Source organism: Rissa tridactyla, chromosome 6 (assembly GCF_028500815.1).
Source record: "Rissa tridactyla isolate bRisTri1 chromosome 6, bRisTri1.patW.cur.20221130, whole genome shotgun sequence".
Taxonomy (NCBI): domain Eukaryota; kingdom Metazoa; phylum Chordata; class Aves; order Charadriiformes; family Laridae; genus Rissa; species Rissa tridactyla.
In genome coordinates, this window is record NC_071471.1 from 31,703,554 (window position 1) to 31,721,103 (window position 17,550).

The window sequence follows — 17,550 nt, forward strand, 5'->3', positions numbered from 1 at the left end:
TAATCGTCTTTGTGGCCTCCTCTGGACCCGCTCCAACAGGTCCATGTCCTTTTTATGGTGGGGGCCCCAGAGCTGGAGGCAGCACTGCAGGGGGGTCTCACCAGAGCAGAGCAGAGGGGCAGAATCCGCCCCCTCACCCTGCTGGCCACGCTGCTGGGGATGCAGTCCAGGATGTGGATGGGTTTCTGGGCTGTGAGCACACATTGCTGGCTCCTGTTGAGCTTCTCATCCACCAACACCCCCAAGTCCTTCTCTTCAGAGCTGCTCTCCATCCATTCCCTGCCCAGCCAGTGTTTGTGCATGGGATTGCCCTGACCCAAGTGCAGGACCTTGCTCTTGGCCTTGTTGAGTTTCATGAGGTTCACATGGGCCCATCTCTCATGGGGCTATACTCATGGGAGGCACTGGAAGGGCTGACAAGACAGTTATTGGATGAGAAGGGAGCCTGGGGAGGCAGTGAAGGAGGAGGTGAAACCATGTCTGAAGGGTAAATGCTAAAATTAGTGGAGAATCTAGTGGAGCAGGTATCAAGGGGATAAAGCAGTGGAGATGTTGGCAGTGAGAAGAACAGCTTGAAAGACACTTCCAGAAATGATCTTTCTTACCTTTAGAAATGTTTTATACCTGTAAGGTAGTAGAAAAATGTATGCTCTAAGCAAAAATGCTCCAGTATTACTAACCTCCCACTGTGTTTTTATAGGATTCTGCTTGGAACAAGAAGTAAATGTCTCTTAACCACCAGCACCTAAATATGGATTCATGATTGATTGGACCATATAAGCTATTAATTAGGTTCCTAAAGTAGACTTTTTGAGTTGGAAATGCTTGGTGCGGCACAAAACGTGACAGTGAAAATTGCAACATCGGCGTCTCTGGCAAGAGTGGCTGAAGCCACAGTGAGCAACTTATTTATCCAGAGCAGAAAACAGTAAAAACCACCCCAAGGGAAGGATTTGTTCAGTCTCCCCATAGAGATGGAAATGAAATTTGGTGTTTGATAGTAAACAAAACACAACTTGGCAAATAGTTTTGGTTTTCTAGTATTTTTGGAACTGTTGATTATGTTGTTCCCTGTCGGCAAATTCAGTTTAAGGCCCAATCCCATTGGTGTTGCTTAGCATATTCGTTATTTTCATTAACCTGGTTCTGGCTGGGATAGAGTTAATTTTTGTCCTAGTAGCTGCTGTGTTTTGGATTTAGTATGAGAATAATGTTGATAACACATTGTTTCAGTTGTTGCTGAGTAATGCTTATGTTAAGTCAAGGACTCTTTCAGCTTCCCATAGAAGCTGAGAGGAAGCATAGACAGAAGATGGCCAAAGCAACATTCCATAGCACAGACATCATGCTTGGTATATAAATGGGGGTTGGCCGGGCGTGTGGATCCCTGATTGCTGCTCAGGACAAGCTGGGCAGCTGATCATCGTGTGGGGAGAGCAATTATATTGTGTCACTTTGTTTTATCTATTCTTTTACCATTATCATCATCAACTCCTGTGTTACTGTTCTATTAAACTGTCTTTATCTCAAGCCATAAGTTTCCTTCTCCTTTTTTCTCCCTCTTCTCCCTGCCCCACTGTGGTGGTGGGGGCACGAGTGAGTGAACAGCTGTGTGGTCCTAGTTGCTGGCTGGGGTTAAACCACTTCACAGAAGCAGTTTCAAAGGCTCCCGTTCAGTGTTAACCCATAAAGCTGTGCTGTTTTGTTTCTTCACGCTGAGGTTAACCTGGAGCCCCAGGCGGAATGCTCCCCAGCAGAGGACAGCACCTCTCAAACCTGTGAGGAGAACCCCGACCTGCCTCCCGGTATTGCTTATCTGACACCAATATGGGACCCCCAACTGTTGGCAACAACAAAAACTGCTGCAGAGAGAGCCTTTAACTCAGGCACTCCTTCTTGATAAGCCTCCCGGAAGCCAATGTAATTACAGGTGCCAGCTCACGTGACTAAGAGAGCTTCGCTAATTCTCTGGCTTCAACATAATCAAGGTTTAGAAAACTGCTTAGAAACAAAACGAATCCATGCAATATTCATAGAGAATGTTAATCTGGGGCAAAAATCTAAACACATTGATATCACATTAAGACTACTTGAACTATAACAGTTGTAAGACATTTTTGAAACGTCTTTTTCTTTGAAACATTTGTGCCTTGCCGTACATTGTTTTTTCTTGAGGGAGAGCACGTTTCGGGCTAGACAAGGATTGTGACCTGCCCTCCTTCCCTGCCTCTGCTGCAGCTTTGGTGTCCCCAGGGTGCTGGAGCGTGCCCCTGGGCAGAGCCCTGCAGGGACCCCCCGCCCGGCCCTTGGCGCTGTGCGAGAAGGAGAGACCTTCCTGTCCCTGGGGTAGCAGGGGCAGGGTCTGGGGGTCAGGGGAGAGAAGCGGGGGTCCCAGCCATTGCTCGGCTCTCCCGGCAGCACCCTGGCCCTGCAGCTGGAGGGGGTCCCACCACCAGCAAAGCTGGAAAAAAAAAAAAAAAAAAAAAACAACCAACAAAATGAAAAGTTGTATTTTACACTTTTCAGCCTCAGCTGTTGGGTATGGTTTATACGAATCCACTAATAGTGAAAGTGCTGAGGTGGAATTAGTTATTAATTAGCTGTGAAGAGTGCACAACTGTGCCAGGCTATTGCTTTTGCAAACAGTGTGGCCGGACTGGGCGTCAGTCTGCCTCGCCTGCGCCGCTGGCTTGAGTAGCCAAACACGGGCAGTGGCAAAGGCAGAGGCATTTTTGGAGGTTTATTCTTTGTTGCTCTATTACCAGTTCTTTGAAGCTTTACTGTCAGCGTGGAAGAATAAACGCTCCATTTACTCAGCCCCCTTTTATCCTTCAGTGCAACAGCAGTTGCCTGAATGAACAAAATATTTAAAAGCGGGTGAATGAGAAGCCAGTACTATTTATCAGCCTTGTGGGAAATTTTAAAGCATTGGATTTAAACCTCTGGATACTTAAGTATTAGCTGATCTATTTGCCTTGTCTTCAGAGAAAAGTCAGAGTACCTTTTTATGTCCTCGATATTAGTAGGGTTAATATTCACTAATCTTCAAGTAGATCACAATGAAGGGAAGGGGTGGGGGGAAATGGTATTTTTGGTATGTGAACCATGTTTATTTCTCCTATTTTAAAATAATCATGGTGATATTCAGACTTTTTCACTGGTGCGTATTGTGACCTTGCATTTAACTTCTGTACGGGGCTTATTCACCAGGCCTTAATTACACTCAGCTGCCATTTGTACTTTATAAAAGAAATGCATTTATAAGAGTATGATAGATATTTTATGTATATTTCTTTGTATAAATACAACAAAATTTAACATTTTAAATAAAATACGTGTTGCACTTTAGAGAAATACCAAAGCGCTCTGCTCACCTGCGGCTGTGTGGGAAAAGAGCCCCAGAACACACCAATCCAGAGGGCTCGGGGCGGCAGAGCCCAAGCTGGGTCTCCCCCACCTGCCCCCTGCCTGGCCACACGGCTGGGCTGGTCTTTGGGAGCAGGAGGAGGAGGAAGGCTGCAGGGTGAAGTTTCCATGCAGCAGCTGAGAATAGCAAAGGCCCCTTCCTCCTCCTCTTGCAGGGAGGTGGAGGTTGAAAAAGGGGCTTTATAGCTTTGGGAGATCAAATGAAATCTGTGCGTTAAGACTTCTTGAAACATACATTATTAATGAAGATCTATTCCTCTCAGGAAAAAAAAGATAATTGAATAATGGAAGCAATTTCATGTCTTCCCTCATTTTCAGGCTCTGCGTGTAATTAGTACAATTCCAAATAACAGATGGCAAAGTGCTACGGGGAGCAATTGTATACGAGATGTGTATTATGGAGGTATTTTATGCAAATAACGCCCTACATACAGCCATTACACTGCAGGCTTGCTGAGATGCTGCTGTCATAAAAGCAGAGTTGCAGGCAGAAGTTACACAGGTGGGAGTGGGTTCATTTGGGGTTTATCTGCTCTTTTATATCGTGCCGCTTGTTTGCGCACAGCGATTCATAAACATCAGGTCTCTTGTCCAACAGCGCAGTGCTGCTGCAGTGGGTGAGTACGGGCGCTGGGCTCATACGGCTCGCTGCTGCGATGGAAAAATATGTAACTTCTGGTTTACAGAAGTGGCTGCAAAAGGTCCCTGCAGTGTAATCCTCCTGGGGCTTTGGTTGATTGTTCAGCTATGAAATATACTGTGCTATGGAAAGGAGTCACAAAGTTTGGCCGGGTGCTGTGCGGGAAACACCACCTTGCTGGGGGGAGTTGCCGGTGGCCAAAGGCTGGGCACTGCACCCGAGCGAGCGCGGTGGTAGGAGCTGCCCGCGGCAGGGCAGGCTGCCTCTCCTGCTATAATGCCAGATTTATGTCATTTTGAACTTTCAACACCCTGACATAGTGGTTTTGTTTTGTTTTGTTTTGTTTTCCTACAGGAAAACCTTATCACTGCTGGAGGCGGGCAGTGGGGGACGGGTGCAGCTCGGGCTGCGGGTTTGGCACCGCCGCTGTGCTGGGGGAGAGCCTTGCCAGCCTGGGGCTGGAGGGCAGGGGGAGCAGCCGTCCTCGCTGGAGCCCCTGAGGGGTATGGCAAATGCTCACCATGCTGTGCCAGGAACGCATCCTGCCCTCCCCACCAGGTTCTGCTTGATTTTTTCCTTGCTGAATTCAGATGTTTTTATTCCAAGAAATCTGGTATTCATGGTAAACTATATTTGAGCCAAACAAAATTTGTTTTGAATTAAGTTTATAAGCCAGCTCTGCCTGGGGAGTGTTTGTATCACCGTTTCCCTTCAGTGGTTTCCCTTCAGTGGGGCAGTGCCTGTGTTAGAGCTGGGGGTTTCACAGGCAAACCATGGTGTCAAAGTTTGGGAATTTTATCTTACGCTGGCTCAGCAGGAGGAGCCGAGCCAAGAAAGCTTCATCCCAAACTCTGTGGGGGAGTTGGGGGCTTTCGTGGGTCTGGCCAAACCTGCAGCTGGAGCCGGGTAGCGCTGCTACTGAAATGCCATGTGCAGACATGGGTGACAGCCCCCTGTGCTTGCAGGAGTGATGGCCCCTCGGTGCCCACTCGTCCCCAGCTCCCTGTCCCTGGGGATCTGCCGAGCAGGAGGCTTTACCACGGGGCCCCAGCAGGGCTCGGCTGGGAGCTGGGGTCCTGGTGCCGTGTGCCTGCAGGAGGAACAGCAACACGGCGGGTAAAGAGAGATTGCTGGAGCCTGGGCTGTGTTTAGCATCCTACGCACATCCCCTAATTGCCGTGGCCAGCTGGGGTGGGTACTGCTGTGTCCCCTTCCTAAGAGAGAGCTAAAGGCAGGGTGAGCACAGACATGCTCGGATGTGTTCTTCTGAAAGAGCTGGCAAACAAGCATCTGAGTCCAAACACGATGACTTTGGTGGGGGCACTGAAGCAGAGGACAAATGGGTCATATTTATTCCGGAGCACAGGGAAACCAGGTACTGCTGGGCTAACACAAACAAGCCACAGATAAACAAAAGTAAACGTTTAATTTTATCCTTTCTTTGTACCAAGGGCAGAAACGTCATTAGGCTGTTACGTTTCCAGTAACCGGCTGTACAGACTCTGCCCAGCGCCGTCTGGGCTGGTGTGTGGCAGTGGCGTGTGCTGCTGACCCCTTTCCACTGCCGTCGTCATTGCAAAGTTGTCTTCTGGCTCATTGGGGCCACAGCAAGGTGTTAATTAATGTTCCCTAGTAATAATCTATAACCTAAAAGAATATTCCTATGTTCCATTTTGCTCTTAGGGATGAATCCCGAGTGGGGATAAACATCCCCTGTTTAAAGGGCTCTGCAGGAGAGGCGCCACATTTCACTCAAGGTCAACCTTAATGACTCATTCCAATCAGTCAAATGCAAATACATCATAATAAACTGTTAAATATGCATGACTCATTTAATAGGCCTCAGTCTAATATAAATTGACAAATGGGTATCTAACGGTAACAAACGTGCCTGACTCCAGTTGCATTTCTTTAAAGCCCGCAGGTTGCTAAAGAGCCCAATGCGTTTAACAGCACAGCATTGAGTTACAGCCGGAGCCCAACCTACTCTCCTTCTCTAAATGCCCGGTTTTTTGCAAGCTTGTTTCCGATTGCCTGGGAGCTGCAGGATTAAATCTGAGCAGCACTGTTTCAATAAACTCCCTGAGAAACACTATAGACATCTACCAAACCAGTGCGAAGAAGTTCTGGTGTCGTTAGGGGCATGTAATCGTGTTGCATTGGGCTGCTTCTCGGTGGAAAGGTTTGTACTGACAACATGCCTTTGAAGACTGGTTGGCTGTAATAAAAAAAAGCGTGTTATTAGGGTGCTGTAGGAATAAGGGTTCTGGGATGAATTTCCCTCCTCCCAAGTCACTATGGACACGTACCCAGGATCAGCAAATAGCGTAAGGTGGCCAAGGCCACATCCTGCTGCTCCCAGCACGCTGCCGGCTCTCCCTGCTGCCGGGGGCTCCCCACAGGACGCTGCGGCTTGCGCAGGTGCAGAACCTCACCAAGCTTTTAGTGCACCTTTGGAGTGCTCGTGCTTTCCACCTGTGCCTCTCTGGTGTGCCCCCACCCCAAAATTGTCTCTCTCCTCCCTTCAGCACTCAAATCTGCTCTGGAAGGTTAGACTTGTATAAGCAAATGTAAATGCTCGAGTACTGACTTTGCAACTTGTATTAACTCGTTCTTTCAACATAGCTACATATGAGATCCCTTGTATTCCTCCAAATACTCTTTAAACCCCTCCAGGTGACATAAGGTACAATTAGTAGATCTGGTGAGCACTGGGTTGCCTAAGTGAACCCGTGGTTGAACAATATCTTTCACAAGCACAATTTGTTTTGAAAAATAAATCCCTCTGCCTTTGAGTGCAAGAGTGGAAAAACATAGCAGCTGCCCGAGTGTTTAGAGGTTTGTGACTTGTGTCAACAGTGTGTGATTAAAGTTTCATTATTACCCATGCTGGAAACCTTATCAGGCAAACACAGGTCTCTTCAGGTGCTCTGAAAAGACCCAGCACATGCACACCTGGTATTCTGGCCACAAGACACTTTTTTAGACAGTGTCTAAAACCAGTAGACACTGGTTTTATTGGGTGATTTGACTAGCTGTTTGCATGCAGTTGTTGTTCTACCAGAAGAATCTGTCACCGCCTGCAGCGCAGAACTGAATGGGAATGTTGGTGGCTGTGCTTTCCTAAAGCCTGGTGTGCAGGAAAAGAGCATCAGTTGCTTCTGAATCAGTTTCTAAATAAATGATCCACCAAGAACATAGGCATTTGGAGAATAATCTCACACAGTGGTGATGGATGTGTAGAACTTTGAGAGGGAAGTGCATGCAGAACTCTGAGAGAGAAGCGCTCTGTGGGGAATTATCATTTCCCAGTAACGTACGTTCAGGGTCTGGGGTCGCCCTGGCATGTGGCTGCCCCACGGCTGCGCGCTGGCAAGCGGCAACTGGTCACCCCTGTGGTCTTTTGGGGAGTGCAGGGGACTGAGAGCACGGGAGGTCCGTCTGTTCCAAAAAACGCCTTCATTCTTCTGAAGCATGTTGTAGAGGCTGGCCTTAATATTTGGAGAGGTCTAAACCTCTGACTTGAACAACGAGTCAGGAGAGGAGACAGGGAAAACTGGCTGTTTTGATTGCTTTGAATGCTTCTGGTTTGTCCTGAGTGACCATTCAAGATGTGCCTACAAAGCACGCATAAATAAATATATTAAAAAAAAAAAAAAGGGGTGCAGGAAGAATTCTGATCATTGCATTTTGCAGTAGGGCATTTGTCTCTGAACCTGTATCAGGATCAGCATTTGCTGGGAGCAAAACCCAGAATAATACAGTTCCCAGTAACGTACGGTGGTGTGGATGCTTACTGGAAGAGCTCAAATGTCCCCAGCACACTGGTGGTGACGGCTCTCCTCCGTCCTCGGGTAAGTCAGTGATAAGACGCGAGGCTGGTGCTTCCTTATATGTGTTTTGGCAACTGCTCAGGTGAAGTATGAATTATTAGTGATTTTGTTATATCTAGTCATAATATTGAAGTACATGAAAAATATTAGGGTAAGAACTCTGTGCCAACTATAAAAGCGCAAGTCTTGGCTCGTTTGACAAAGAAACTGGACCTGAGCCTGTCTCGCTGGATGGAGCCGGGGCTGAAGCCTGCCCTGCTGAGCTCCGCTCCCTCCCACGCCCCGGCACCAGCCTGGCTCCCTCCAGCCCTGCTGACAGCACCTGATTCCAGACAAGGAAAATCCAAACTTACTGTAGCAGAGAACGGTTGAGGTGAGTTTCCAGCCTTGCTCCCATGCGGCACCCTCGGCCACTCTCTGCTGGCTGCAGCCGGGCGGCAGAAGCACCTTCCGGGGGTTTTTAAGCACCGCGGTGTCCTGGGCACTCACACCGCCGGACTCTGCCGTGTGGCTGCAAGAACAGGTTGGGGGGTGAAACTGGTGCCCATAGGGGTTTCCAGGACTCACCCAGACAAACCCACAGAGTAACAAGATTTCTTCACAAATCAGTGGCGTGGGTGGGACCTCATCCAAAGGCTTTTTGAAAATCCAGATATGTCATGACCACTAGGTCCTTTTCAGCCAGGGCTTCAAACATCACGCCTCGGCATAACCTACTAGTTCTCCTTGAAAAGATCTGGGGTTTGTAATACAGTTGTATGAAAGATGTGATGATTTAAGAACAGTTATTAGTTTTCCTTGCAAATTGTTACTGATATAAAGTAGTGCTCTAAAATGTAATGTGTTACTTCTTATAGTGCTTTACTTGGCCATTGAAGGAAGTCTCATTTTAGTCACTCATTTACTGTGACTTTCTGCACATACACATTAAATTGTGTCACAGCACTTTATCCGCCATAAACTTCTTCCATCATCAGTCACGTGTGATGAGTCATTTGTGATGGACTGTCTATGTTATCAGTGACCATCCATTTCCATTTTGGATATTTTATGGCACATATCATGCCATAAATGAAGTGGTTGCTGCTCGCAGTTTCCGTACAGCTCCATGTACGTTGACAGCCACCCCCCCCAAGCCAAAAATCCAGAAATCCTTCTGGTAGTTGGGGCAAAAGATGTGTGCACTGAGAGGAGTTATTTTGAGCATAATGGACCCCCCTGTTCATTCCCTTATTTGATTTCGCACATTTTGTTCAGTTTTGTCCAGGTGTGAGGGCTGTACAGCAAACCCAGCAGCTCTGAGCAGGCGGCAGCTGCTCCTCCTGCCTCGGTGGCGTTTCCCGTTTCACCCTGCTCTTACCGTGACAGGAGAGAACAGCAGCTCCTGGCTCCTCTAAAACCAGACAGACGGTCCGTGGGAAGCATCAGCGTGGCCCACCGCACTGCTGAGCTAATGAGAAGTTTCAACATCTGGTTGTTTTCTGGTTTATCTTCTTAAAATTTTAAATTCATGGGGCTGGTAAAACTCAGAAACTGCTCTTTTGTATAATTCACCAAGGTGAAGTAATGCTGAATACCTACTTGTGCTGATTATTTCCAAAATTCCAGGGACTGAAAGCTAATGTGTCATTTAGCAGTTTATTTAGCGTTTTCCCGCAGCCGTCTACATAATGCTGGGTTGTTGTTTGTTTGTTTGTTTGTTTTTTAATTAAGCTTTAAAAATGAGGCATTCAAATTCTGGTTTAAATTTAAAAAAACGTAACTGTACTTCAGCTATATTTGCTAAACTTGCAATATCCAGGAATTTTTGTTTCTCACAAACAGACTTGACATGAACCATACAGCTGTTTCTAAATAGTGGTTTTTTAAAAGTACCCATCCTGCACAGCCGTGTTAATGTGAGCTGGGCTTGTCCAAATTGCCACACAACAGGCAGTGGCGAGGCACGTGTCCCCCCCAGATAAATGATAATAATAATTTCATTTCCTTTCCAGATTTCTGCAGTGATTGTTGATGTATAGAAGTTTGTGTTGTGCCCTGTGTTTGTGCCAGATTTAGTTTACAAAAAAAAAAAAAAAAAAGATTAAATAACTCCCTGTAGCAGCCTGTATCTGCCGTCCTGGCCCAGAGGGTGGCTGGAGATGCTGCCCCTGGGCTGGGTGCTCTCTTGTGGGCAGAGGAACCGACTGAGCAGTGGCCGGGGACGGGCAACCTCCCTGCCTGCCTCAGCTATTGCCAACTGACGTGTTGTCACTACTTCAACCTCAAAAGCTTTGCTCTAAAACGCTCTCCGTGGCAGTGAGCCCCTGGAGAAGACTGGATGAGACGGTGTGCTGTAACCTGCGCAGTCAGGAGCAGGGATGAGCCTGGGAAGACCGCAACCCTGAGCCTGAGCGGTCCATCGGAGACCTGGAGATACCCACCCAGCGGTGCTCTGCCTGCTGCTGTCCCCCACCCCGATGAAAGGTCCCTTTCTCCTGGGCATGCCCTTCTCCAGTGAAAGGACCGTCCCAGCTGGAGCACGGCACAGCATCACTGTCACCCACTGCCACCTGGGCTTCTGCCACTGCTGCTGAGCCTCTGGGGCTCCTCTCCTGCCTGAGGAAGCCTTGCCCTCAGGTACACAAGCTGTACAAAGGGCTAACCCAGCTGAGGACAGCTTTTTGAGACACACTTGAAGCATCAAACTTCACTCCAGTTTGCTTGTCCTCTGTGGGGTGGGGGGGGACAAACAGCTGGGTTCTGCAAGGACATATGGTGCTGTTGGGAGCCGCTCGCCCGGCTCACGGCTGCGCCAGCACTTCCCGTGTTTTCCAGATGTCGGATGCGATCTCAATGTTGGTCCGGCTGGGATCAGGTGAAGCATTTAGTTGTTGGTGTACGCGCGTTTTGCAAATGCATGGCCATCTGCTGGGGCACAGCCCTGCTTGGTTTGGTGTCTCCCCATGACAGACACCAGCAGCTTTGCCTACAGCGTGAATCGGTTTTTCAGTAGCAGGCTGGAGCCAGGAAAGAGAGACTGGTCCTTTTGTCTTCAGGCATTAATGTGGATTGAGAGATCGCACAGCAGCCGCTTTTTGGCTTGAAACCTCGCTTAGAGCATGCTTATGCACAGCGATAGAAGTTAAATGGAAGTACATGAAAGCTTACTTTGCACAGTGCAGGATTTTCTAAAAATCTCCCCTGGATACAAACCTGCCCTGTAGCAGCAGAAATCCCAGACTGGGACACCTCCCGTGTGTCAGCTGCGCGGCCACCCGGTCCCGCTCAGCCCAAACCGCTGCTGAGCTCATTCTCCTGCTCCTTTTTATGCAAGAAAACCGCAGCACCCTCAGGTTCTTGTGCAACAATCAGCACTTTCAGCCAAGGCACCCAACCTGGGCTCAGCAGATTGAAACCTCATCTTTTATGGAGGGCCAGGGGGCTTCTGAACAGCAGAAGACAGTGGTCCACAAGTAAAAACACAATCAAAAGTGCACATAAAAATGCCACTGTATAATTTGAAACCAAGAAACAATTTTTGTGCTGATATAAAGGGGTTCAGGTGCACTACTTGCAGGAAGAGTCACTTTGCATAATCAGCATTTAGTCTCAAAGTTAAAAGCATAATAATGTTACATAGCGTTGACAAATAAACCATCGAGCTTTGAAATGTCAAAATGCGTTACTGTACGAAAACTAAGTGCTCTTCTTCAGTGCTCTGCTTTCATGCAATTGAAATAGGTTGTTTTCTTTATTTGTGATAACTATAGGATGTCACTGGGCTGCGGCACCTGTTGGGTTGATCTCTGAGTGTGAGGGGAGCGGCTGTTCCGTGGTTGAAGACGACGGGATGTCAGCAGGACACAAGCCGCCGGCTTTGCCCTCCAGGTGCCTCCGGGGATCTCTCAAAAGGTGGGATGAAGAGCGGTGTGCTCAGCCCGCCCGAGGGAGTGCTGGGCACGGTGCTGGGCACCTCCGACTGCCAGCCCATGGCTCGCTGTGGGCGAGATCCGCACCTCGCCCCCACAGCAGCATTTTGGGGGGAGTCCCGTCTCTGAGCCCCGTCACGGAGCAGAGCCCGGCCGCCCCGGCCATTTCCAAACAGTTCTCTGCCGAGGGGAAGTGTCTGTTTGCTTCTCTCCTGGGCTCAGCACACATTTTGCAGAACCTTCCTCCCACAAAAACTGCCCCCCGTGTCCCGCTCAGCCAAACAAATAGCGCCTTTGTCTTGACTCATTAATGATTGAATCATATGCAAACTTGGCCGCGTGGCGAGGTTGCGCTGCGCGCCGGGGTTCCCAACACTTCACACCACAGCATGGTCCGGGAGTGCCGGGGGAGAGACAGTGCCAGCCCTGGGGATGGTAAGGTGTCCTTGTGCCCGAGAGCCGGCTGCCAGACGGCCGCTTCTCCGGGAGACTCTGCTGTTCCTCGGCCGAGACCTTTTCGAATGAATCCTTTCGTTGTGTTACTGACTACTTACCTTAAAATTGATTAATCGGTCTTTTTTTCTAATGACTACCTAAATCAACGTGTCTGTCAATGCAGTAATGTTTTAATTATTATTTGCGTTTGAAGTGCTGATGTTAGTGCAGCATTTTCTAGAATTCAAATCTCACTGACGTGTTGAGTTTCTTCCCAAGAGCCTGAAGAGCCAGGGCTGGGCTGGGTGCTGCACGGCAGGTTGTTCTGACCAGAGTGAGCCTTCGTGGCTGTATGATTGTGTTTGTTTGGTACAGAACAAGTGTAGGTATTTGTTGGATGTAACTTTATGAAGTTTTGTATACGCTGTACTTTATTCCGCCTCATGATCAACCTTTAAAATAAAATACAGTGCTTTGAGAGCAGAGACCTATTAACAAATTCTAGACACCGGAACAACTTAGGAAAGACTGACAATAATGACAAGAACTGTGGAGACTGTCATTAGCAGCTTTCTGTGGCAGCCACCTTGCTGCTCTTTCAGAGCTTAGACTTAGCTTGATTTCAATTTTAATCTATATCCCATTTTTCTACCGTTTTGTTTTCCCTTGCTTTCTAATTGTTTTGCTAATGTTTTAACCAATGGCTCTCGCTAAAAGCTGTCTTTAGCTTGCGGTTCCCCCGCAGGTGGGTCCGGGTGTGTTTCCCTGAGGACGGAGAGGAGTGAGCACTTGAGATCCTACTCTATTTCTTCCCCTGTAGCGTGAAAGCATTTTTTTTTTTAACCAACCTTTAGAAAGAAAGCAAAATTTGTCCTCAGGCAAACTCACGCGTGGCGCGGCTTCCTAGAAAGCGTTGCTCCGTAAAGAATACTGAGCGTGCTACCGACTTCCCAGCTGAAACGAGCAGCTCTTTGTCTGGAGCCAAAGAGAAAATGAAATAGCCGCCCAGGAGGGGTGGCAGCGGTGCTGGCAGCTCTTCCCGGCTGCGAACGGCCATGTGTTGTCCCGGCAGGGAACGGGCTCCCCTCCTCCGGCCGGGCTCGGGGCACGGCGAGACAAAGGCAGACCAACAGAGCCCTGGAAAAGTGTTATCTTTCCCACGGTGGCCGGGGTGTGGGCTGAGCAGGAGTTATGAGCTGTGACCTGAATAAATCATATGCCGTGTTCTCACTTCACAGGCGGTTAGTAACAAAAGCGACTTAAACTTTGTGAATTTGGCTTCGGAGGCTTTTTTATCCTGAATTTGATGGTGCTGTGCCCTTGACCACAGTCGCTTTCACGTCAATGAGGACTGATCAGTTGTAGCTGAACCTTCCTTTTTTGAAAGGGCTTTTTGTAGAAAACAGAAGATACTTGTGAAACTCCAGGAGCAGAAATGCCCTGTGCCTGCCAGAATGGCTGGGAAGTGCTGCGGCACATCTGCCGGGATGCACAGGATACGTGCTTCATCCTCTCTCACAGCGCTTCCCGTGCAACTCTGGTACCGAGTTACCAGCAAAACCGCACAATGTGCACGATGAACGGTTCCATGAATTTAACAAACACATTCTCTCCTGACCTCTTAACGAATTCTGAGTATCACCGTCAGAGCGTGGCCGTATTGCTGCTAATGAGTTCATCCTTTATCAATCTTGACAGCCAACTTCTGCTTTAGTGATGAGTGAGGGGACCACGGGACCGGCGTTGGGTAACAGGGAGGCAGATGACTGCCAGCGAGGGCTGTGAAAAAGTGGAGAGAGGCCGTTTTCACTTTCCCAGCCCCTGGTAGTGCCATGGGTTTGACCGAGTGGCAGCTCGGTCGCTACGGCAGATGCTTTCAGGTGATGCTGAACCTCATACAGGTTTTAGATCACGCACGTTTTCATCTTGCTTGGCAACCCTGGTCGATAGCTGAAAGTAGAAACCGTGTGTGCGTAAGGGATAGTCTTTGAGTTTAAGTCTCTATTTACCGTATAAGTCATAAGGAAATAGGATGCTATATTCAACTATTGCAGCAACAATATAAAAATAGCCATGCAATTTTTATAATTTTTATATATCTGTGTGTGTATATATGTATGTGTGAATATATTATTATTTTTTTATTTTTATTTATTTATTTATTTTTCCTTTTGACTTTCCAGGCTGTGAACGAGACAGATGGCTGTTTGTTGATGAACAGAGCCCTAGAAAAATATTATCTTTCCACCATGTACAGCCTTGTGTTCATTTTTGGCTTCATTGGAAATGCTGTTGCTGTGTTTGGCTATATTTTCTGCCTGAAAAACTGGAAAAGTGGCAACGTCTACCTGTTCAATTTATCATTATCAGATTTATTATTTCTGTGTACTCTTCCAATACTCGTGAACAGCTACTCCAGAGATCAATGGGCAAAGGAGAGCATCTTGTGTCATAGCAACAGATTCCTGTTGCATGCAAACCTGTATAGCAGCATCCTTTTCCTCACCGTTATCAGTGTTGACCGATACATGCTTATAAAATATCCTTTCAGAGAACATTTTCTACAGAAGAGGAAAACGGCCATTATCATCTCTGTGGCCATATGGTTTGGGGTGATACTGGAACTGCTGCCCTTGATGTATTTCCTGGAGCCTATAACGCCTGACAATAATTACAAGTGTCTTGATTACGCGAGCTCTGGAGACCCTGCGGAAAACCTCATCTATAGCATGTTTCTGACGGTCTTTGGGTTCCTAATCCCTCTCGTGATCATGTGCTGTTTCTATGTAAAGATGGTTCTTTTCCTTAAAAATAGGAATGAGCAAGTCAGTTCTCTCCTGACACTTGAAAAACCCCTTACTTTAGTCATCCTCACAGTGGTTATCTTCTCATTGCTCTTCACTCCCTATCACGTAATGCGCAATGTCCGACTGGCTTCCCGAATACCATCCTTGAACGTGTCTGTGTGCACGCAGGGCATCATCAACATCATTTACATCATCACGAGACCCATTGCATTTTTGAATAGTGCCATTAATCCTGTTTTTTATTTCTTAATGGGTGACCACTTCAGAGAGATGCTGGTGGCAAAATTAAGGCAGCTCTTGAGCAGGGTGACAACCACCAGCAAATGAATGAAGGAGGAGACCTCTCGTAGTGGGACATGGCGGGAGGAAACTTTCTTAAGGAGAGCGTTCACCAACGTACAGTGCCGTTTTGTTAGATAACTTTATTTACGCTTTAGAATATGCATGAGCTGATTGCGTTCCTCTAAATGCACTTGTTACCTTGCTGTACAGGAGCCCTCCTGCTGCTGATCTGACTGCGGCAAACCAGAAGCGATGTGCTCTCACAACAGTACAGCAGGAAACCGTGCTCTCATAGCAGGACACGCTACGGCTGATTAATATTGAAAATAAAAGGTCATCATGGTAGTTATTAGAAGGAATATGCTGTTCTCAAACGGCTGCTTTGTGAGCTATAACTTGATGCTGGACTGGACCTAGGCTTGGATGAACTGTGCCAGGGGCACTAGTTCACATTCTCAACACAGTCTGGGGATCAAGGTTGAGTCTTCTTTGCATAAACGTTTGCAAATGCTGCTTCTCCTGGGAGGTTTACCTTTCAGGATAAATAACTGGGACAATTTCCGTTTCCAGCTGATTTGGCGAGGGCTGGCATCTCAGATGTGGCGAAAAAGGAGGGTATGCAAAGGGCTGGGTGGAACGCCGTCGGCGCTGCAGGAGGGAGGCAGGGGCGAGGTTGCTGGGTTGGTTTGTGATGAGTGCGAGGAGCGCAGAACGCTGTGACGTTTGGCTCCTTGAAACAAGCATTTCACGGGAGCACCGAGAGAGCGAAGACGTGTGTGTGTGCAGTCAGGTTCTTTCACTCTTTGCTGTTAAACCTGGATTCAGCTTGCGGAAACAGAAATAAGAAAATCCGTCATTTTAGTTCTTATCTGAGATTTGCCTTTGTACATCGCGGGGGCAGCTATGCAAGCTCATACTGGCACTTTCGCAGTCGCTTTTCAAACTATATATTTACTTAACTTCAATGTAATTATCTATAAGTGTGAGCAGAATGTATATCTTGAAGCAGAATTTGGACCTCGCAGTTCGAACTTCATTAACAGTTCTGATAATGAAACAGGAGCTAACGAGGAGCCAGTTATCTGCCTAACATCCCTGCAGAATCGTTGCAGCAGCAGAACTTACTCTCCGGTCGACCGACCTGACTTCAAATGGAAAGGACAGAGAGATCCATGGAGTAAGAAGCTGGTACGGGCTTGGGCTGGGGAAGGATGTGCCGAGAGCAGCGAGCGCCGGTCAGAGCGTGGGCAGCATCACGGGCAGCATCACGGGCAGCCCCCTCCTCTGCCCGCGCTCCACGGGTGATGGAGGGGCCACTGGCGCAGCACAAAGCCAGCGCTGCCCACGGGCTCGGTGGCCCTGAGGCATCGAGAAAGGACCACCTGTCTCATCAGAGACAGCTTCAGATCTGCCTTCTGATGTGGTGTTCACCTGCAACGCACCTAACTGTTTCATTGATACCTGCCTGCCCAATAATAAACTGTGCATCCTGTTTAAAAACCACAACCAACCTCATTTGTGTTGAGTGTTTTGGTTTATGTGCTATTCCTTTTAATGTCTATGAAGCCATTCTGCCTTCCTTTTTCCTATTAATCCGAAGAACCTAAAAGTTTGTGAGCAGAGGTAGTCCTTTGGCTTAATTTGGCAGATTAAGTAGCTGCTTCCCTCTGCAAGTATCTCGCGCAAATACTCGTGCCAGCGTCCCGCTGGGCCGGCCACCACACGCGCTGGGTGCTGCGCCCAGCACCCTCGGGGTACCCGTGGGGATCCCCCCGAGCTCGGGGTGATGCTGGTGCTGATCCCAGTGATGCTGCGGGAAGGATTTGGCTGTCACATCTCATGAGTGTCTCCTGGACTGCTCCCCTAGAAGTTTGCCGTGGGAGGGCTGGTCCTGTCCCCGCCGGCAATGCCGCTGGCTAACGCCGCCGCTCTCCGGCTCTGCTGGCAGTGGGTCCCATGCTGGAACAGAGAGGGAGTGTCCGGGCAGGGCTAACCAGAATTTTGACTGGAGAGAAATGTACGTAAAGCCTTATTTTCTTCCCTCTGTTTGCTTTTTTATGCATAAATTGTTAAATCACCCTGTTGGTGATGAAAAAAAGATCTATCACATATGTTATGGCAGCACAGCCTGGGACAGATAAGGTTTCCGTTATAAATACCTCCTGGTTTTGTAAGGACCATTGGAAATAGCATCAAGAGGCAGTTATTCAGCTGTC

At 48.1% G+C, this 17,550-nt stretch overlaps 1 protein-coding gene across 4 annotated transcripts in view; it reads left to right on the top strand.

The window, feature by feature from the left end:
- SUCNR1 (succinate receptor 1) overlaps positions 1 to 16,832 on the top strand; it is a 37,740-nt gene extending 20,908 nt beyond the window's left edge. Inside the window, exons 2-3 of one of the 4 annotated variants that reach the window (XM_054206683.1) lie at positions 11,652 to 11,793; positions 14,429 to 16,832. In XM_054206683.1, coding sequence (XP_054062658.1) covers positions 14,459 to 15,379 — 921 coding nt within the window. In that variant the 5' untranslated portion in view covers positions 11,652 to 11,793; positions 14,429 to 14,458 and the 3' untranslated portion in view covers positions 15,380 to 16,832. The other 3 variants (XM_054206684.1, XM_054206682.1, XM_054206685.1) reach the window with 3 other exon arrangements.
- The last annotated feature ends 718 nt before the right edge of the window (positions 16,833 to 17,550 follow it).